The sequence below is a fragment of the Zychaea mexicana genome (genome assembly GCF_025766255.1).
Source record: "Zychaea mexicana strain RSA 1403 chromosome Unknown BDB00scaffold_45, whole genome shotgun sequence".
Taxonomy (NCBI): domain Eukaryota; kingdom Fungi; phylum Mucoromycota; class Mucoromycetes; order Mucorales; family Lichtheimiaceae; genus Zychaea; species Zychaea mexicana.
The window spans coordinates 276,072-296,757 of record NW_026516708.1 but is presented as its reverse complement, the minus strand read 5'-3'; the positions used below and the strand labels follow the sequence as shown (position 1 = coordinate 296,757).

General features: G+C 46.6%; 7 protein-coding genes across 7 annotated transcripts; 6 read left to right on the top strand and 1 right to left on the bottom strand.

The window, feature by feature from the left end:
- The first annotated feature begins 514 nt into the window (after positions 1 to 514).
- BDB00DRAFT_827592 (PMR1-type calcium-transporting P-type ATPase) lies at positions 515 to 4,498 on the top strand. The gene is made up of 10 exons (XM_053123807.1): positions 515 to 1,038; positions 1,165 to 1,186; positions 1,280 to 1,361; positions 1,468 to 1,570; positions 1,659 to 2,028; positions 2,179 to 2,466; positions 2,530 to 2,642; positions 2,715 to 3,597; positions 3,667 to 3,884; positions 3,960 to 4,498. Exons 1-10 carry the CDS (start codon positions 739 to 741, stop codon positions 4,302 to 4,304), a joined length of 2,724 nt encoding a protein of 907 aa, XP_052978930.1. The 5' UTR covers positions 515 to 738; the 3' UTR covers positions 4,305 to 4,498.
- Positions 4,499 to 5,969, bottom strand: BDB00DRAFT_827587 (uncharacterized protein). The gene is made up of 4 exons (XM_053123806.1): positions 5,674 to 5,969; positions 5,533 to 5,583; positions 5,064 to 5,412; positions 4,499 to 4,980 (listed from the first exon to the last, which is right to left on the bottom strand). The coding sequence occupies exons 1-4, from the start codon at positions 5,704 to 5,706 to the stop codon at positions 4,553 to 4,555; spliced, it is 861 nt and encodes a 286-aa protein (XP_052978929.1). The 5' UTR covers positions 5,707 to 5,969; the 3' UTR covers positions 4,499 to 4,552.
- Positions 5,970 to 7,574: 1,605 nt separating this feature from the next.
- On the top strand, positions 7,575 to 8,273 carry BDB00DRAFT_873241 (uncharacterized protein; the record flags this gene model as incomplete). Its single annotated transcript, XM_053127066.1, has 3 exons — positions 7,575 to 7,749; positions 7,911 to 8,011; positions 8,115 to 8,273. The coding sequence occupies 3 exons, from the start codon at positions 7,575 to 7,577 to the stop codon at positions 8,271 to 8,273; spliced, it is 435 nt and encodes a 144-aa protein (XP_052978928.1).
- BDB00DRAFT_427403 (uncharacterized protein) lies at positions 8,214 to 10,122 on the top strand. Its single transcript, XM_053117348.1, has 7 exons — positions 8,214 to 8,565; positions 8,661 to 8,778; positions 8,861 to 9,102; positions 9,178 to 9,214; positions 9,317 to 9,370; positions 9,471 to 9,807; positions 9,940 to 10,122. The coding sequence occupies exons 1-7, from the start codon at positions 8,417 to 8,419 to the stop codon at positions 10,020 to 10,022; spliced, it is 1,020 nt and encodes a 339-aa protein (XP_052978927.1). The 5' UTR covers positions 8,214 to 8,416; the 3' UTR covers positions 10,023 to 10,122.
- A 483-nt stretch (positions 10,123 to 10,605) lies between these two features.
- Positions 10,606 to 17,024, top strand: BDB00DRAFT_873239 (uncharacterized protein; the record flags this gene model as incomplete). The annotated part of the gene is made up of 3 exons (XM_053127065.1): positions 10,606 to 10,667; positions 10,746 to 11,116; positions 11,209 to 17,024. The coding sequence occupies 3 exons, from the start codon at positions 10,606 to 10,608 to the stop codon at positions 17,022 to 17,024; spliced, it is 6,249 nt and encodes a 2,082-aa protein (XP_052978926.1).
- Positions 17,025 to 17,141: 117 nt separating this feature from the next.
- Positions 17,142 to 18,141, top strand: BDB00DRAFT_427387 (uncharacterized protein). Its single transcript, XM_053117347.1, has 2 exons — positions 17,142 to 17,570; positions 17,833 to 18,141. Exons 1-2 carry the CDS (start codon positions 17,299 to 17,301, stop codon positions 18,041 to 18,043), a joined length of 483 nt encoding a protein of 160 aa, XP_052978925.1. The 5' UTR covers positions 17,142 to 17,298; the 3' UTR covers positions 18,044 to 18,141.
- On the top strand, positions 18,028 to 20,337 carry BDB00DRAFT_427298 (uncharacterized protein). Its single transcript, XM_053117346.1, has 2 exons — positions 18,028 to 18,621; positions 18,714 to 20,337. The coding sequence occupies exons 1-2, from the start codon at positions 18,239 to 18,241 to the stop codon at positions 20,203 to 20,205; spliced, it is 1,875 nt and encodes a 624-aa protein (XP_052978924.1). The 5' UTR covers positions 18,028 to 18,238; the 3' UTR covers positions 20,206 to 20,337.
- Positions 20,338 to 20,686: the final 349 nt, after the last annotated feature.

Here is a 20,686-nt window from a genome sequence, read left to right as displayed (position 1 = left end):
TGATATTTCTTCACCGCGTTCAGACTGTTGAGTCATCGATGTGTAAGGCTATCCCCGGCCCACAATAAAGGATTTGAATCAATGATGGTAAGACCAGAGGATTTGGCGCGTGTGGCTGCCTCTGCGATCTTACAGGTACTTCCTTGACCCAAACTCTAATTGAACCCAGAGATAATTACCAACTTATTGCCCAGGGTGATAGGTCCATCTGTACCACTAAAGTAATATTCAGCAGTAAATGGGCCACACGAGCTTTGCGGAATTTTCCAGCCACAATCTAGCTCATGTCACTATGCCACTCTGGGATGTGTTGCATATCGGATGCCCCCGCTGCTAATACAAGTAAACCTTCTTCCTTGTGCGGACTCTGCAGGTTATATCAAAGGTTTATATACAATGCACCTCGATCGAACCATACCATCCATCTCTGCAACACAAATGCGGTGCCCGAAAAGGTAAATAAAAGTTCTCGGCTGGCAACCAGTAATAATACCATCTTTTCTCTGTCGATCATCGCGGAGTGGAGGCCGTTGCATTCCAACCAATTAAAGCGAAACAGCCACTCTTCGCCGTTCCACCACCACCTTACCTTACCTATCTAGCTATAACCTTTTTAACCTCTTTTATTTTTATTTTTCTAAACCCAACCACCAACTAGCCTCTCCCTTCCCTTGTCTCTGCACCTCCCTCCTTCCTTCTTTCTCTCCCCTACTTCATGGAGATCGTTCATTGGCAGTCATGGCAAGCACATTATTAGAAAGCAACACGACAACGCCCTCTGCCAAATCGGCACGCCAAAGTGTTGATCAAGTCTCATCCGATTTCAACACCAGCCCTACACTTGGTCTTGCTCAGGCCGAAGTGCCTGGCCTGCGCTCGATTTATGGCTCGAATGAACTTGACAAGGCGGAAGAAGAATCGCTCTTTTCCAAATTCCTTCAACAATTTACAGAAAATCCGCTTATTCTATTGCTACTCGGCTCGGCCCTTGTCTCCTTGGTGATGGGTCAAATGGATGACGCTATTAGCATTACAGTGGTTAGTTGCACTTACGGCATTTCGTTCTTTCGCGCATTTGCGCGTTTATTTTCTTTAGTCGACTTCGGTTTGTTTCGCTGTTTCGGTTCTATTTCGCTCACCGAGTGTTTCATATCATATCTGTAGGCAATTGTTATTGTAGTTACAGGTACATATTACTTTGGACCTTCATATGTGCGAGATTGGAAGACAGATATTGCAAAGCAAGAAACAGTTTAATTGACGCGACCTGTTTGCACAGTTGCATTTGTACAGGAATATCGATCCGAAAAGTCTCTTGAAGCATTGAACAAGCTCGTACCTCATTACTGCCATCTTGTCAGGTACGTTTATTATAGAGAAAAAGGGAGCAAAAAGGGCAAGGGGGTGGTATTCTTTGGGGGGGGAGTGGAAAGAGAATGAACTTTTCGTCTTACAACCTGTCAACAGAGATGGCCAGATTATCACCGTGCTAGCCAACGAACTTGTTCCCGGTGATCTTGTCCGGTTCAGTACTGGGGATAGAATTCCTGCAGATTGTCGATTGATTACTGTAAACTGTCAAGAGAAAAAACTGTACAGTGGAGGGATGATTACAGGGCATACATATTAAAACACTTCTTCTCTCCAATATATGAAAGGCTGTCGATCTGGAAATTGACGAATCCAACTTGACGGGCGAAAATAAGCCGAGACGAAAGCACACCAATGCCATCAATACAAATAGCTATGCCGAGCTTGCTTTATCCGAACGCGACAATATCGCATTTATGGGAACTTTGGTTCGCAACGGTTATGGATCCGGTTTGATTGTTGCTACGGGCAAAAGCACCGAGTTTGGACACGTGTTCGAATTGATGCAGCAAGTCGAGAATCGCAAAACGCCGCTTCAGGTTAATATGAACGAACTTGGTAAACAACTGTCAATCTTGTCGTTTGGCATCATCATCGTCATCGTCCTTATTGGATTGATCCAAGGACGACATTGGCTTGAAATGTTCACGATTGGAGGTAATTCATGATACTTTGAATTAAAAAGTTGTTTTTTTGGGGGGCGGAGGGAGAGGGAGGCAGAAATTTGCAAACAGAAATGCGCAGAAATTGATCTGCTGGATATTAAATTTGTATTAACCCACCTCCTTTTGATATCCTCTCATATAGTCAGTCTCGCTGTTGCTGCTATTCCAGAAGGCTTGCCAATCGTTGTCACCGTTACTTTGGCACTGGGTGTACTGCGCATGGCCAACAGAAAGGCCATTGTCAAACAACTTCCATCCGTCGAAACACTGGGCTCTGTCAACGTAGTGTGTGCAGACAAGACAGGAACATTGACTAGAAATCAGATGACGGTGACCAAAGTGTTTACCATTGATGATGAAAAGACGTTTGATTACGAGCACAATGCACCGAGCAAACTCAGCGCAGCACTGCATCAAACACTGCGGATAGGTAATTGATATTCATTCATGCGCGTTTATCCGGCAATTATTAACCGGTTACACATTATTCCAGGCAACTTGTGTAACAATGCTTATGTTGGCGAGGATGGCAAGTACATTGGTCAGCCAACCGACATCGCTCTCTTGGAAGTCAGCGTTCGTAGCGGTCTGAAGGATGACCGTGAGGTTAGTTTACACATTGTTTGCGGGAGCATAGGAGAAGATAGATGAGATACTGATTTTTCTGGGGCTCTATAGAACTTTGAGCGTGTTGAAGAACTTCCCTTTAATTCGGACCAGAAGTTCATGATGGTCAAATGTGAGGACAAGCGTACCAAGGAATCAGCCTGTTATTTCAAGGGTGCTACCGAGATTATCCTTGAAAAGTGTAGTACATTCTACGAGTCTGACGACACGAAGCACCCACTAACGGCTGATATTAAGGAGATGGTTCTGCAGCATGTAGCAGCCATGAGCTCTCACGGTCTTCGCGTCATCTCCACTGCCTTTGGAACCAATCCCAAGGAGCTGTCGCTTACTGGCTTCCTTGCTGTTCATGATCCACCACGTGCTGGTGTCGCAGATGCTATTCGGGACTTGCGCCAGGGCGGGGTTTCTGTCGCCATGATTACCGGTGATTCCGAAGCGACCGCCATGTCGATTGCCCGTAAGCTTGGCATTCCGCTAAACACAGTCAAGTCAAGCTGCTTGACTGGACGCGATATCGAAGCAATGAGCGAGCGACAATTGCAAGAAATGATTGGAACCGTGTCTGTGTTTGCTCGCACGACGCCAAAGCACAAATTGGCTATCGTCAAGGCATACCAGGCTAATGGTGCTGTTGTTGCCATGACGGGCGATGGTGTGAACGATGCCCCGGCACTCAAGATGGCCGACATTGGTATCTCCATGGGCAAGAGTGGTACTGATGTCTCAAAGGAGGCGGCTGATATGATCTTGGTGGATGATGATATTTCGACAATATTGCACGCTATCGAAGAGGGCAAATCGATCTTTTACAACATTCAAAACTTCTTGACCTTCCAACTCAGCACAAGCATCTCGGCTTTAACCCTGATTGCACTGTGCACGCTGTGTGGTTTTGCAACACCGCTGAATGCCATGCAGATTCTTTGGATCAGTAAGTTGACTATTGATGGTAAACGACTGGGGGGCGAGAAACACATGATGGCTGACGATGCTTGCTTAGATATTATCATGGATGGACCACCTGCTCAGTCACTGGGTGTTGAGCCTGTTGATCCCAACGTGATGAAGAAGCCACCACGATCGCGCAGTGACAAGATTTTGACGCAGAGTGTAGTATCGCGTGTTCTGACGGCAGCTTCGGTGGTTGTTTTGGGTACCATGTTCATCTATATTTCGGAAATGGAGGATGGCATTGTGACTAACCGCGATATCACGATGGTAAGTCTTTTGTTCGGGAAACACTTACCGTTTACTTTTAACGTGATAGACTAATAGCATACTCTGAATGTTTAGACGTTTACAACCTTTGTGTTCTTCGACATGTTCAATGCACTGGCTTGTCGTTCTGCTCGAAAGTCCATCTTTTCTGTCGGCTTTTTCTCGAACCGCATGTTCAATCTTGCCGTGGGTGGATCGATCTTTGCGCAGTTGCTGGTCATTTACACACCTTTCCTTCAATCTATTTTTCAAACGGAGCCGCTGTCAGTCTATGATCTCATCAAGATCGTGTTTGTCACAAGCTCAGTGTTTATTGTTGATGAGGCCAAGAAGTTCTGGGCATCGCACGTGCAGCGACAGAATGGTCGACTCAAGTATCATCAAGATGAAGAGGTTGACCTGGCTAGCAATGCTGTATAATGGTTTTGGACAGTGCACACACTTAAACTACACACAACACATACACACACACACACACACACTCAAACACAATAGCACACTCACACCCTCTTGTTACTCATTCAAAAAAAGCACAAGCACGAAACCCTAATAACATAGACGTGTCATTCCTTTCCCTCTCTTTGCTTTCTGTAATTATATTTTTATATATGTATACCGGTTCTTTTCTTTGATATTTTGCATTATTTACAATAAAGCGCTTTCCTAATTTAGCCAATCCCATGATCTAGCAAAAAATTTGTTGCCTTCGTCAGGTCATGATCGTTCTTTTCAAGAGCATCTGCAGCCTGCGGTTTGGAGAAGCCCATGTTGACCAATTCTTCAATTAGATCATCGTGCTGCGGGTGGGGAGGCACAGGAGGTGGCGGTGAGTCTGATACAGGTGTAACCGAGGCAGCCCGAGGAGACGTCTGTGCAGAAGACGGTGAGCTGGCGTACGGCTTGGGAGGAAGTGCTGGAGCAGGCACATGAGGCCGTGTGGGAGGATAGGTATGTTGCTGTTGCTGTTGCTGCTGCTGCTGTGTTGGATGTGGATGAGATTGCGGCTGCGGTTGCTGTGGCAGTAGCTGTGGCTGTGGTGGACGAGGTTGATGTTGATGTTGCTGCTGTTGTTGTTGTCTTTTCATATTGGCCCAGCCTTTTGAAAAATGAAAGTTTTCAGTTTAACCGAAATGTTTAGAGACCAACAATAAGCGAGACACAGAATACACCAAATTTTACCTTGATCCGCAGGTCCTAAAATCGACCGTAAAGCAACCAAATCATTTTCCGGCTGGTCCCAAGGATCTGGAGGTGCCAGACCTTGCTCGAACTTTTGATAATCGAGCTGCTGATGGCGTGGAGCCGAAGGCAATTCTCCTTCCTCTCCTTCTTCGTCACGGTGATACAATGGTTCTGGCTGCAAAATTCGAGTATCGGTATCGAGGAAACCCGGTGCAATTCTGCGTGCTGCAAGCTTTTGCCGTTTGACGTATTCGCTCTGCAGCCGCTCGCGCTCCTCTTGTTGCTGTTTCCGAGCGGCTGCCATTTCTGAAAGTGCCTCTCGTTCTACATTGAACGGGTATGTTGACTACACCGGGACCCATAGATATACACGCACCTTTGGTTGTGAGCTTCTTTGTTTTAGGTGTTCGTTTTGGCTTGTGCCAATACACACCCACGCCGTAGGTTAATTTCTTTTTATGCTTACCAAATTGTCGAGGGATTCGGGTAATGGTGAAAGTTCTGTATCGATAAATATCTATATAGTTTATCTTTCTCGTAAGTCTTCTCTTTGGCCGTTGTTCTTGTCGCTTCTACTCGGCATAATAGTGTGTGTCCTCTCCCTTACCTGCTTCGGAAGCCTGTAGTGATGAGACACCATGACAGGCACATCCTGTAATACTGAGTAAATGGACCCTATACTTGATTGCAATGAGTTGAAACAGTAAACATTGATTCATTTCCAATAAAAGAAATTAACCTTGGTCGCCCATTTTCTTAAAAGCGAGGAAGAAGACGTGGTTTCTCAGCTTCTATGTGCATCCCACCTTAACTCTTCCTGCGGGAGAATCTTATCCAATGAAATTCAGTAGCCAAGGAAGAGCTAATACCAACGTGATATGGCAATAACTCATGATATAAAATGGTGGAGAATAGGGTCAACAGCCTCTAAACAGTAAAAGTTTTAGAGCATTCTCACTTAAATTAACAGCAGAAACAGCTACCATGGAATATTGTCATAATCACATTAAAATTACCAAGGTACTCATCTGTATATCGGAAAATGATGTTGGAAGTCAAGTCAAGTGTAGGACACAAGTTATTCATAAAAAGAACCGCTGTCCAATCCACAGAAGACTACTAGAAAGTTGTCGTAGATGAACATAGCCAAAATCCATGTCAGAGTTTTTGATATCGGTTCGTCGTATAAGGAAGGGTCTTGGAGCACTTTGATAGCCTGTAAAGGGCTGTGAACGACATAATAACATTACACGGCCCTTGATGGAGGTGGGAAACGAAAATCGTTTGTATTTGTTTCAAGAGTATCAGAGACGATGATTATTATCAACGCCATATGTTCAATCAGAGTGACGCATGTAATAGTGGGAGGGTCTGTTATATCATATACGGTAAACGCAGTAGCAAAAGAAGTGTTTAGACTATCCTGTAATAAACTTGGTGATGCGCATAGTAAGAAAGTTGATTTGAGTCAACCCAGCAGCAATTTTTGAAAGCAGAAGGCGGATCCGAACAAAGACATATGCTGTCTAAACGTACGGATGGAAAGCACTTTCTTTTCATTTATTGGTATACTATAATAGATGACTTTGAGAAAATATTCTTTCATTGCTTTCCAGAACCAAACTCGTTGTCATCTCTTTGACTTTCTATTTTTCTTCTTCCTTAATAAACATCTTGTTGATTGCTCCAAGGTTGAACTGCTACAATGCGGCTCACTTTATCTTCACCCAACAATATAGAAAGATAAAAGCGCACAGACCGTTTCCATGTCCAATCACGTAGTATGTATCTTGCCAAATGCGTTTGCAACAACCAGTGTATCTTTCCTAACTCCTCACATTGGAAGCAATTACAGCAACTGCGTGTTCGATAGCTTCGTCGGCTCGGCTCATCCTCGTTGCTATGTATTTGTCGATGACCAAGTACTCGAATTGTACTGCTGATAACTGCTCCTTGCTTCGATATCTTGATTTCGTCGGCCGGCGTAGTGGCACACCAATGAAATACGCTTCACGACAGCATCACTTCCCCCTCCCCACATATGGGACATGCGTCTTACATTAAACGTTTGAATATTCGCTCAAGCGATGCCATTCTTATTGGAACTTTTATATTCTTAGTTACCCGAAAATTTGAGATAGCTCAAAGTATCATCTTGTAGTCGCGATTGTACTTTTACGGACGAAAACGAGTCAACATGCGCTATGTATATAGCCCTCACGCTACATCTTGAGCATGTTATTTAGTAGCAACCACTCATTACAGTGCTAACTATGTATTTGTTTGCATACTTTGCTGTGTTAGTATTATCATACAATGTCTGTTGTCAGCGTTACCTTCTCCACCCCATTGATATGTGCTCGCTATGTATAGACACCGACAGCGTGCGCATTTTTTTTTGTGTCAAAAGTTCAAATTCAGTGCCACAGTGCGTCTCTTTTTCGCTATCCTTCTCCAACATTCTTTGATCGGCGCATAATAAATTACAACACAAAAAAAACCAGAAAAATGGCAGAAGAAGAAGAGAAATCCAAAATAAACCGGCACACTCTAACTACAACACAAAAAACACAAAAGCAATTGGAAAAGTTATTTCAAAAGATCGACAAGCCGATCGTAATACCACAAGGTCCCAGAGAGAAATCAGTAAAAGCGCCCAAAGATTTTGTGCGCAATGTTCCTGGTGAGTACAGATCGATGATTTCAATCCTCACTAAATATCTCTCTCTCTCTCTTTTCATGTTTGTTGATTGCTGGACATTGAGAAGACCAACAAGAGTAATTACTCCATACTTATACATGATTCTCACGATGGATGGTTGTATTTGTTGTAACTCTTAATAGGATCGAGTGCTGGTGCAGGCAGTGGTGACTTTCACGTATATCGTGCACATAGACGGCGAGAATACGCTCGGTTAAAAGATATGGATGAAGAGGAACGCAAGGTACCACAACTGAAAAGATTCACTATGGGAAAAAAATAGGAGATAGAGAAATCCGGAGAGTTCTTTGTTTTTTTAACACCGTGTGGATGATTGTGCTTATTAGGAATACGAAAAGAAAGAGTATGACGATAAAATTGCACAATTAAAAGCCGGGGATGAGGCACGGACGGCCAAAAAGCGTGCAAGGCGGCAGAAGCGTAAGCAGAATAAGGATCAGACGAGCAGCAGTACCGAGAATAAAAAGCAAAAAACGGACCCATAAAGGCCAATTTTACCTTCAATGTACATTTGCTATTTCTTTTCCGTTCTCACACAAACACACATACCCACACATTTGGATACTCGGAAAGAATAAAAGAAAATGCTCCATATTCTCCTTTTGCGGGTGGGTATATATAATGGCTAATGGTTTGGCCATCGAGTCGTTACTCAATCGTCGCCATGTTCTTGTTCCTGCAACTTGTTGTTGTTGCTGGGTTGCTACTGCTATCGCAAAACATCGTGTATGCACTGCCACGTCCGACTGGCTTCTGCTGGAAGCGCATTGACACTCTGTATGTGTGCACGCTAGTAGGCTAATGGAGCGAGACGAACTACACGGTACAGCTTTATTTTCATACTAACACGCTTCTCTTGCAACTGCTATTAGATTCGTCTTTGGAGATTCGTACAGTTATGTGGAAGGCCGTTTAGGAACTAAGAATTATTCTTGGGATAACTTTACATCGCCTGGTTCTGTCCATCACAATCCCATCCTCCTTAACAAGGTCAGCAAAGACAAAACGCTCATCATTAATGAATTTCGGCCATTGTCATATCCAGGAACAGGATCACTAACATCTCTTATAGACGAGTGCGGGAGGACCTAATTGGGCCGAGTACCTGACCGAATGTTATCAAGGATTGCCACAACGCTGCGATCCAGCTTTGTATGATATCGCCTTTGCTGGGGCTGATATCGATCCAGTACTCATTTCCAAGCACCATCCATATACTATTTCGTTTGTGGAGCAAGTGGATCAATGGAAGGATCACGTCGACCGTGCCATTCATTGGAAGCCTCCAAACACGTTGGCAACGTTTTGGATGGGGTAAGAAATAAGCTACATACATATTGCATATTATTGGGATGACAACAAACCAAGTTTAACCTTATAAACTTTAAGCATCAACGATGTTGGCGACACGGAATCTTGGACCAACGTAAGTGTATTTTAACGTTTATTACAATTTGACCCCTAAATCCCCCTCCATTTATCATAAGCTGACGCGAAAAGCCTTATTCTCATCATCGGTGAATTTTAGATTTCGTTTCCTACGTTTTACAACCAACTCATCGATGTCTACTTTAACAAAGTGGTATGACAAGTGTGACACAGACGTTGCTATATTTGACACCACACCTTAAAAAAGTACTCAAATTTACTTGTTGGCATCACATGATATATGGAAATTATAGGATGAGCTGTATGCCCGCAATGTGCGATCATTCCTATTTTTTAATGTACCACCACGCGACCGATCGCCTGGCGGTGACAGCCACGACGGCTATGCACAAGTCATTGATACGTTCAACGGCGTTCTGGACGAACACATCAGTGCATTTCAGCGCAAGCACACAGACGCCAATGTCATGTTAATCAATGCGTTCGACCTGTTCAATGGGTACCTCGACAATGCAGAAGAACTTGGCTTCAAGGATATCACCACTTTCTGTCCAAACTCGACGGCTCCTGATTTCAATACGAACTATGAAAACTACGGCTGTTTGGCGCCGTACGAGTATTTTTGGCTCAGTAAGTAGTGGTGATTATTAATTTGGGCATATGCCCGAAGAAGGCCAGCAGCAGGGGGGAGTGGGGCTTTCTACATTACGCATGATGTATTATTCACACATACTCACTCACACATACTCACACACACAAAAGACTCAGGGCATCCAACGTATCCGGTTCATCGACTGCTTGCTAGCGACATTGAACGGCAGCTGGAACAGTCGAGTCGTTGCTAAATAATATGTTGATAATTAAAATAAAAAGGTGTGGTCCTAAATTTTAAAAATTGCCATTGGCTGGCGTTTTTTCTTGCTCAGCGCATGGCTGGTTTCCTAGTAGGGAGGTCAGACATCTGCAGTCTGTCCATCAGTCGCCCCCACCCACCCACACCCCCAACCTTCCCTTCAACAACCTCGAATCGTCAGGGTAACAGTTTCACTTCTCTTCCACTTGTTTATATTCGTACCCGTCCACCTTGTATACTCTCCTCTCCTTAACAAAAACAAACATTCTGGCGCATACACTCGCACAACCACCCTTTCAACTGACCGACTGACCCGGCTGACTGACTGACAGGTCCTGCTTCTCGCCATAAGCAGTCGCAGGTTACCCAAAGCGCGCGCGCCTCCTTACGTTCCTTTCTACTCTTACTCTACTCGCTTTTCTTTCCGTCCTTTTTCTTTTTCCCCACTTCTTCTCCACACACACACACATACAACAAACTACTCTTATTACGTCGTTTGAACGTCCTTACACCTACTCCTTCATCCTCTAGGAAATACACCTCCTCGCTCTTTTCCCTCTCCTCGACACTATCCCATGACCGGTCCTCAGCAACAACCACACTATCATCATCATCACCATACGCAACAAGAACAAGAGTACGGGTCTGATACAAAAAGGCATAGAAAGTATTTCTCGATGACTATAAACAATGATGCTCATGTGTGTTTATATAGCATTTATGAATGGATCCGAACGCAGCTTTCGCTCTACTTTGCACTCTCCATTCTTGCACCGCCATCAACAGCTAAAACGGCCACAACAACTGCGGAAAAAGGAACAGATGGTACTCCTCTTACCATTCCATCACAACAACAGTGGCTCCTGTGTCTTGCACACCGATACTTTGCATCCTCCATTCCAGACTTAATCATCCGCTTACGGCACGATAACGACAACGACAAGAACACCACTTTTGCACAGCAGCTGTTTTTCGATCATTGGCAAATACCCTACACGGACGACTATGTTTTGTTTATCAGCGCGATCCGTCATCGATTGCAGTATAAACACCCTGACCAACATGCTCCTAAAAGCATCTTCGCTGGTAAATAATCCGTCTCTTTGCTTTCTGCGCAAACAATGCGAGAAGGGTCCTTTTGATCACAGGGAAAGTAAGAACTAATATGCATAAAACAGTAATAAGGAGCATGCCGTCATTCGTGTGCATGCAGCTCGATTTTATCCACATGAAATTGTTTACATCCACCCTCGTACTGCATGATACGACCGATCTCGAACACCGAATGCAGCTCATCCAACATCATCATCTCCACCATGACGAGAGTAACGATGCGGATAATGATCAGCGATATCATTCCTTGCGCTGCTGGCTAGACCGTGTTCAATCATGTTCCTTGCATGGCCAATCGATCATGCACGCGATTGAAATTGAAACCAAGGTGGATACGGATGATATCGATGCTCTTTTGGAGCTCCAAAACAACAACAATGAATTTTATCATCATCATGGACTACTATCCGACGGTTTGCGTCTCAAACTAACGCAGCCGCTCCAAGCCTTGGACCAGTACCGTTATACCCAACAATCCCAACGACGCGTGCGATGGTTGGAGGAACTGAAACAGGCATGGCTTGCAGCACACAAATATGCAATCACATCGATGCGCCAATACGAGGACGAGGACGCCGTTGATAATGTTGAGAATGAAACTGTTGTGGATATCGCCGTAAGGGATGCGACACGAACATTTCAACGATGGAGTGGAGCCGCCCCAGCAGCCAACGCATCGTTGTACACCGCCATGCAAAAACAATACTGCGAATTTCGCCAACGTAAACATCAGCTGGCCGACCAACGAGAGCATGTGAATGCCTTTATTCAGTACACAGAGGCGTTGGAAAAAAAAGGCGAGAGACTACTGTCGCAGAATAGTAGTGGCGATGAGCTGCTGCTTTCTGTATCCGTTGTCGAATCGTTTAAGGATCGTGTACATGTTGCTACAGAACGAATTGCTGCACGAATCCCTTATCCAGTGCATCAAACCCTGAAAAATGCAGATATCCGGGATTTGGTCCGGCGACGCAAGGCGTCTCTATGGTTGCTGCAAGACAATTTGGAGCTGACATTACGACGGCAACAAAAAAATCGGCAACAACAACAGCAGCAGCAGCAGCAAAAAACAAAAGACGAGGAGGAGGATGTGTGGGTCCACATGCGTATTGAAGCCCTGCAGTCCTTGACTACAAGTGCTGCCATGCCGGGTTTAACGCTGCACGATATCCAACAATTGCAAAAGGATTGCCGCGACTACCGGACGACATCTAAGAAAAAGCGAACCAATGCCAAGCTTGATGCACTGCTCACGCAACTAAAGAATGACCTCGATGCGTATGAGCAACAAGTGCAAACACGTGATGCATTCGAAAAGCTGTCCACAGCAATTCAAGAAAAGACGCTCTGCATCTGGTCCACATTGATGCCGATCGAAGAAGGCATATTCGATGCAGAAGATACACCTTGTGTTTTGGCTGATACGTCAATTGCGGCGGATGTTTTGGAACAACACCACGATCCACGAATCCAACGGCAATATCAAGACTTTGTAGCGCTTGTTGAATATGGCAATGCACTGCTGACTCAGCGCAACGCCCATCAGTTGTACCAATCACGCGTCAAGGAACTGCAAACACAAGGCATGCGTTACCGCAAGGAGCTCGAATTAGCATGGAACGAGATTGTAACGTCCTTTGACCGCCATCAAGAACTGCCCCTGTCCGCGTACGATGATTTTGTCAACGTCACAAGCAAGCTTTTGACCAGCGTAGAGCAGTATGAATTCGTACGTCCCAGCGAAAACGTCTATGCCAATCGACCTGCGCCGTACGCCCAACAAAGCATATTTTTGGCGTGGCTATCCGGCGAATGCAACGCTTTGGTCGAAATTAATAGCACGGTCTCAATGCTTGTCCAAAAATATCGATTGGCGCTTGAGCTTAAACGCGATATGGACGCATGTCTGGCAAACATTGCTGGCGATGTTGTTGCCGCGTCGTTTGATGACGACGACCACCAATACAAAAGCGCAAAGAACCGAGTACAAAACATCAGGGCGCAAATCCTGGATACACGGTGCTGTGATCATCATTCCATGGTCGATTCCTGGGACAAATTAGCGTCGGATGCTCTGGCGCAACTTGCAGTGCGGATCCAGCAACACAAACAAACACAACAACAATGCATGTTGGATGCTGCAGCCGACGGCGCATATGCACGCTGGCAAGACACGCTTGCTCATTTCGATGCAGCAGCAACTGGTTGGCAAAGCCAATCCAGTCTCGGATCCCTAATGGCACACTTGGACGCATTGCACCAGTCCACCAAAGAAGCGTTTGAGGAGATGCAACAAGCATCTGTTTCTGCAGGATCCAGGAAAAGTCACCTCAATACTAAGAAAGATCTAGAGCGACAAAAACACGTTGCCGACATTGTGAATGCCGTACACGCTGAACAGCAGTATCGCATCGTGATGGCTGGCTATGTCGAGCGACAGACCGCGTGGCAGACGCACATGGATGGGGCGCTCCGATTGTGTGACGAACAAGAAGCCGAATTGGTCACGTTGATTCACGACAGCAGAATGTTGGTTACACAGCATGAAAACAAGGAGAACAACAACCACAACAGCAACGCGTTGCCGCCGCCATCATCGCCATCATCGCCACTACCATCACCTCAGCTTCCGAATATCCGGGCGCTGCAGCTCTATGTCGACCAGCATCGCTTGCATCACCACGTTGAATTCGACCAGACCCTGGCTGCCCAAATGTCGCTGGATGAACGAATTCAAGAATTACGCGATACCACATTGTTTGCAAGAAATGTCGAGATTCAATGCAACAAGATTCGACAGTTGATGGACGAGCTTCTTGGTCTCCATGGCAATGACAACGACATCAACATGGATTTGATTGCCATGGCAAAGCGTATACAGGACCCAGAGCTCTATTATCCCGTCCGCGGCCAAGATGACGTCGACTTCGACAAGATGGTGCGGCACAAGCTCGAATCACTCTTAGAAAATGCTGTGCAGCGACAGCGTGCCCATACAGACATGTGCAAGGAGCGCGAAAAACAGGACCAGTGCAATGCGATTGTCTGTCAATTGCACGCCAAGGCGGATGCGCTCGTGTATTCGCAAGAAGCAGTGGATGCTTTGACCACGTCTGCTCAAAATGGAATCGTTCGTATCAACCAATTGCGAGGCAATGACACAAGCAACAACGAGTACGAGCAAGCCATTGAATCCGTACTTGCGACCGTGCGTCAAACTTGGGAGCAAAAGACAGCTGAAGCCGAGCAAGTCAAGAAGCAGCAGCAGGATCAGAAGGCCATGGATGCGTATCGTCAGCTGTACGATTGGCTCGCGGAACAACACAATGCCATCCAAATCCTCAACGTGGACGACGGATCGGTTCTACAGTGCTCTCAACAGCACCGCGAAAAGTTACAATCGCTTCAGCGCAAGGGTATTGATCAGCTGTTTATGCGGTGGCACAACGAAAAGCGACGGCTCAATACATACAGCGACACGATGCAAGCTCTGTATGAACGCGCCAAGGCTGACAACGATGATCTGATTTCGGCCTTGGATTATGTCGAGGACCTGTTTGGCAAGAAACAACTGGAGAATTCGACACAAGCATTCGTAGATGGGCTGTTGTCGGCCATGCGGGTGACGACAGCATGGGGGCAGCAAAAGCGAGAGTGTCAAATTCTTCAAGACACACAGCGTCAGGATGTGGATGCTTTCCAAAACAAGGCTATCAAGGCGATGGATCTGTTTAACGCTTACATTCAAGCATATCCAGATCACCGCAATCTGCATCAGCAGTACCAACAAACTGAATCTGTGCTCAAGGAGGCTGTGCGTGCAGCCAATTTAGCCAAGCCATACTGTGATATCCACATGGAGCTTCAGGGGATTGAAGATTCGTTGTACACCCTATCCGTAACAGTGCTTGACACGATGCTCAATCATGTGGCGGATCGAATCATGGCCTATCCAGATGACTGCAATCGGCAACATGCTCTCGCACGCCATGGCGAACTCAGAGAAACAGTGGCCGCAGCCAAGGCAAAAGCAGAAGAAGAGAGGCAACGAGCAGAAGAGATGGAGGCGCAAAAAGAAGCTGAGCGACGACGACTGTCTATTGAGCAAGCGGTTAAGGCTGCGCATGACGATACGCTTGCTGTGGGTGCCATCGTTGACGACAAGGATGCATCGGTGATCCAAGAGTTTTACCTCCGCAGCATCTCAGCGCTCTCGGTTCATCAAGCACGACGCGACAAATGGCAAGATCCCAAGCTGAATGAGACTGTGCAAATCGTGGAGGCAGCGTATGATTGTCTACAGCAAGTCGCCCAGCACGCGATGCAAGCACATGAGATTTCATCATGGATCAAGACATGGGAAGGTCAAGATGTATCGGCGATGGCATCCACGGTTGAAGCATTCCTTCAAAAGGACGATGGATGGGTTGACAACGCCCCATCACTGATCAAGGCAAACGTTGAACGAGCGACGCGGCATCGACGATCGAGTGTCGAAGAAGCATGGTACGGTTTATGCGAGCAGATGAAGCAGGCAGAAACCATGGCTTCCGAGCGATTAAAAGAACAGCATGAACAGGAACAACTAGCTACGGTAGAACGATTGATCAAGCGCGCTCGGGCACAGCTGGGCTATTGCCGGTGGGATGTGGACAAGCGGGACCTTGGATCGATGCCACGAGAGCCCGAAGCACTTGCGATAGAGCGCCGTATCACTGATTTGGCAGCTACTACTGCGACATTGATGCGAGAACACTATCCAGCGATCACAACTGACGAAAACGCGGCCTATAGGGCGATGGTCAATGCCGATGTTAATCAATTCTTTGACTCGGTTCAAGATACCCAGTGCAAGATTGCACAAGCGCTAGCCATCAGTGAATATTTAATGATTTCAGACGATACCCACATGATGATTAGCATATTCGAAGAATCACTGCCGAGTACGCCACGTAACATGAGCAAGCAGGACTTGCAAGCCATCGAAGCACAGCAAAAGTATTATGACGAACATATTGGGCACAAGCTCGACACTGCACAAGCAATTGCCGAGGATAATTTCATGTTGACCAAGCCATACAGGCAATTGTGCGACCGCTGGGCATCTGTCCAACGCCGTGTTCAGTCTTTGTTGCGACGACGGGCGACACGTGGTCGACTTACTTCATTACCTACACTTCTTGCATCTACTACTTCTACAACTACTACTAATTTTACTCCTAATACTGCATCATCCCCTTCATGTTCATCTTCATCATCCAACAACAGCAACGCTCCATCACCCTTGGCATCAGCATCTTCACCACTCAGTCCCCGACCCAACATGAATAACAGCATGACCAGCAACAACAACAACAACAACAACAACAGGCGAAAACGGCTGTACGAACCAGATCCAGAAAACCAACTTGACGTCGAAATTGGCAGAATCGTGAATCAAGCACCGTATCCAGTCAAGGTCGAGATGGTGCCTGGCAAAGTGGGTCGATACTGGTTTGGAACAAGGCTGGTGTACTGCCGAATCCTCAAGAGCAGGATGGTCATGGTGCGAGTAGGTGGCGGCTGGACCGAGCTATCGCAATTCATGCGTGACCATGCGATGCTACACGACACGACGGCGAGCGAAATGCATGTTGTCAGTGACGAACAAGGCTTTATTCAAATGAGCACCGCACGCAGACCCAGTCTTCCTCCTCCGCTTTACAACAGTTTATCGTCGTCGACCATTTCGTCGAGCTCGAGCAAGTCGTCGGGTTACTACATGGACGGGGACCGGTACATGGCTGTTGATCACCATGGCAACTACCATGCATTGAAAATGACCAAGGTCGACCACCCATTGTTGAGCAGTAGTGGGAGTCGCAGTATTCTAATTAAATGAATATAATTTTCTATTATAAAACACACACTTTTTACTGGTTTCTGTTTCAGTTTCTGCTGTGTGTGTGTGTGTGTGTGCGTGTGCGTAGTGAAGTAACTCAGCGGAGAGTCGAAAGGAATGTCAAAAACAAAGGATTCGGATTGGTTGGTGCTACAACCCGCTAAATCAAAAAAAAAGAGTTTTTTTTTCTTTTTTAGCGACAACCTTTTTTTTTCCAGCTTTCCTTTCTGTAACAAGGCCCTGTTGGTGAGACACAAAGCTGTGTACTACGTGAATGGACCTGCATGACAAGGAGTGGACCTCTTCCTCTTGGGGAGACGCACAGTGTTCGCAACAACAACAACAACAACAACAACGCCAATCTCGATTGCCATTGCCCATTCACCCATCCCAACATCAGCAGCAACAACAGCAGCAACACAACAACACGCTTGCTGCTGTCGAGCCAGTAGTCCCTGTGCAGCAGCAACAGCAGCAGCAGCAGCAGCATGGCTTGTCGTCTTCTTCGACCAACGAGCATTACATGAGCAACTACTACTACTACTCGTACGTATCGTAAAGAAGAAGAAGAAGACGAAGCACGAATTAATAGTTGGGGGTGGGATGGGGAGAGAGAGTGTGTTGTATGTGTGTGTGTGTGTGTGTGTGTGGAAAGGAACGAACGATGATAGCGCCACTTTTTCTTTTTTTTTTTTTTGTCCCACGCACGCGCAGGGGCGTAACTTTTTTTTTTCCGGGAACAAAGTTTCTAAGCTCACCTTGTGCTTTCTCTCTTTCTTTCTCTCTCTCATTTTTCTTTTCCTTTTAGGCCGTCATACTATTACGGTTATCCTTCTTCCAATACTGCTACTCCTACTGCTACTGCTGCTGCTTCTTCTTCTTCTTCTTCTACTTCTTCTAATACGACTAGTCCCACTCTTGTGTCGCGCCCAGATCTTCGACGATCCGAGTCTTCTCCGCAACAGCCGCAGCAGCGAGCTTATCACCACCAGCAGCATCATCATCCTCATACGGGGTAAGTCAGTCTTAAAAGTCGTACAAAAAGAAAGAAAACTTGTTTCTCGTTCGTACCCACTTCCCCCACTTTCCCTCTTTCTCTCGCTTCTCTTCTCTTCTCTTCTCTCCTCGCTCGATCGCTCGCTCTCCCCTTATTTTAACAATCCCTCTTTTCGTACCACGCACACTCACTCTTGTCTTCCTTGTCCAGTTTCACCATGTCGTCGCAGCCCACTACGCCTCGTCCGTCTTCGTCCCCGTCAACGCCTACAGCGACGCCCGCAGAAGAACACTACCACCGCCATCATCCTCATAATAATCAGCATCATCCTCATACGCCGAATAGTAACAGCAACAGCCATTCTATTCCACCACCCGTCAGTGGAACACCGCCTGTGCATCAAACGCCCATCGAACACGAGCATCAACACCACCAGCACCAGCACCAGCCACCGTATGAGGAGCAAGAGCACCACGAGGTCGACAAACTGCCAAAGCGCACGCGTCAATCGTCCTGTCTCTACAGTGTCAACGAGCCTGGTCCCAAATTCGCTGCAACAAAGTATCGGGGCAACCTGTTTGCCGTTGACCGAAACACAGTGTAAGCCCCTCCCTCCTTTTCTCTCTCTCTTTTTAGTACCAGTAACGAAGGTAAAAAGAAGCTAACAAGACTAGCCGCTCCAAAAAAAATAGTTTGGAAGCTCAACTACACGCCAAGTTTGACCGTGGCTTCTTTACCGCGGACAATGACTGGACGTGTTACCGCCGCAACTATTTCCAAGTCAGTACCACCTTCAATCTGCACGGATACCCGCTGTACTACCATGATCAGCATGATCCCGAACTAGGCTGTCTTGTCAGAGACGAAGCAGATGATCAGCTCCATCCTGTCAATTGTTTCATGGTCGGCATCTCTGCCCACGTTCTCGACGAAGATAAGCAAATCTCTCTCATCCAGCACACTGCCAAGCGCGACAAGGGCCCCCAATCGCACCCGGAACCCAAGCCGATCCAACCCGGTGGCGACTTGGCATTGTTGAGCAACATGGCTGCTGCTGCCGCTGCTGCTGCCGCTGCTGCAACATCGTCGTCGTCGTCGTCGTCAGCACCAGCAGCAGTGACAGCACCACCGTCACCTATTGATCAGTCGATCGCCACGTTTGAACGGATCCAGTTCAAGTCGGCTACGGCAAACAATGGCAAGCGAAGGGCTGCCCAGCAGTATTACGTGTTGATGGTGGAGTTGTATACCAAGTTGGCGTCGGGTAAATTGATTAAAGTGGCTTCGACTCGGTCGGACCCATTGGTGGTGCGCGGTCGAAGTCCGGGGCATTACTCGGAACGGCGTAGTAGTGAAAAGGAGGAAGAAAGCACTGCGGCGGCGTTGGCGGCTCAGGCTGCTGCTGCTCGAGGTACGACTGCTGCCACCACTACTACTGCTACTTCATCATCAATGGCATCCCATTCAGAAAGAGAAAAGGAGCACCAGCCTCATCTTCCGCATGAAAGGTCAGTAACGCCTCCACCACCACTAGTACCACACCATTCGCACCACCACAACCAGCATCATCCCCCCCATCTCCATCACCCTCATGAACAACAACAACATCAACAGTCTGTACAATCGAATGGCTACTATTATCAGCATCATCAGCCACCGCCACCAGCAACACCACACCAGCACCATCCACAACCCCAGCATCCTCATCATCATCATCAGCAGCAGCAGCAGCAACCACACAGTCCGTCCTTGCCAATGATCCCACCGCCTCCGTCGTTTGATGCACCTCATCCACCTCCGTCTGCACCGTCACCCCAGCAGCAACATGTGGTAATGCGCGCACATGACCGGTCGATTTCAGCGCCTTCGGGTTCGGTGGATGTGTACAATGGCCATGGTGGAGGGGGACAACATGATATGGGACGCTATGGATACTATCAGCAACGCGATGCATGGAACATGGCACATACGAGAATGGCGTCGAGTGGAGAACCCTATACTAGTAGCAACAACAACAACAGTAGCACCATGCCTCCACCGCCGTCTGCTGCTACTGCTGCTGCCCCTTACGGCTACTATCCATACAACGACACCCATTCCCGCCATCAGCAGCAAGGCGTAGTGGGCCATCACCATCATTATTATAACAGCAATGGGTACGAACTTTTGTTTCTTGGGATGTAAACAGTGCGAGACGCTCATAGAACGAAATTTTTTAAAGTATTTTTTAATTAACCCATTTATAGTATGCCGTCTACTGCCAACAATTCGCGCCCGCCGTCCTCTTCGCCACCGTCATCGTATCCATCGAGCAATGGTATAGAGTACCACAGCTACCAGCCCCATCGCGATGCCAAGGATGACAGGGATCTAGAAAAATAAAGAAACCGGAAACAGTATCATCATCAGTAGTAGTAATAGTAGTGTAATATTATTATAACAAGTACATGTTGTATATCCTACCACCCTTCCCCCTCTTATCTTTTGTTCTCTTGCGCTACTTTTTTTTTATCAGATGCTTACAACACACGCACACACCTCTGAACATCACGCCCAGAAAAAAAAACACACATGCAATCACTCATTACATAGTATTATTACATCTTTAGCATTTCAGAAAAAAAAAGAATATAGTTTTATATATATAAATATATGTCAGGAAAAC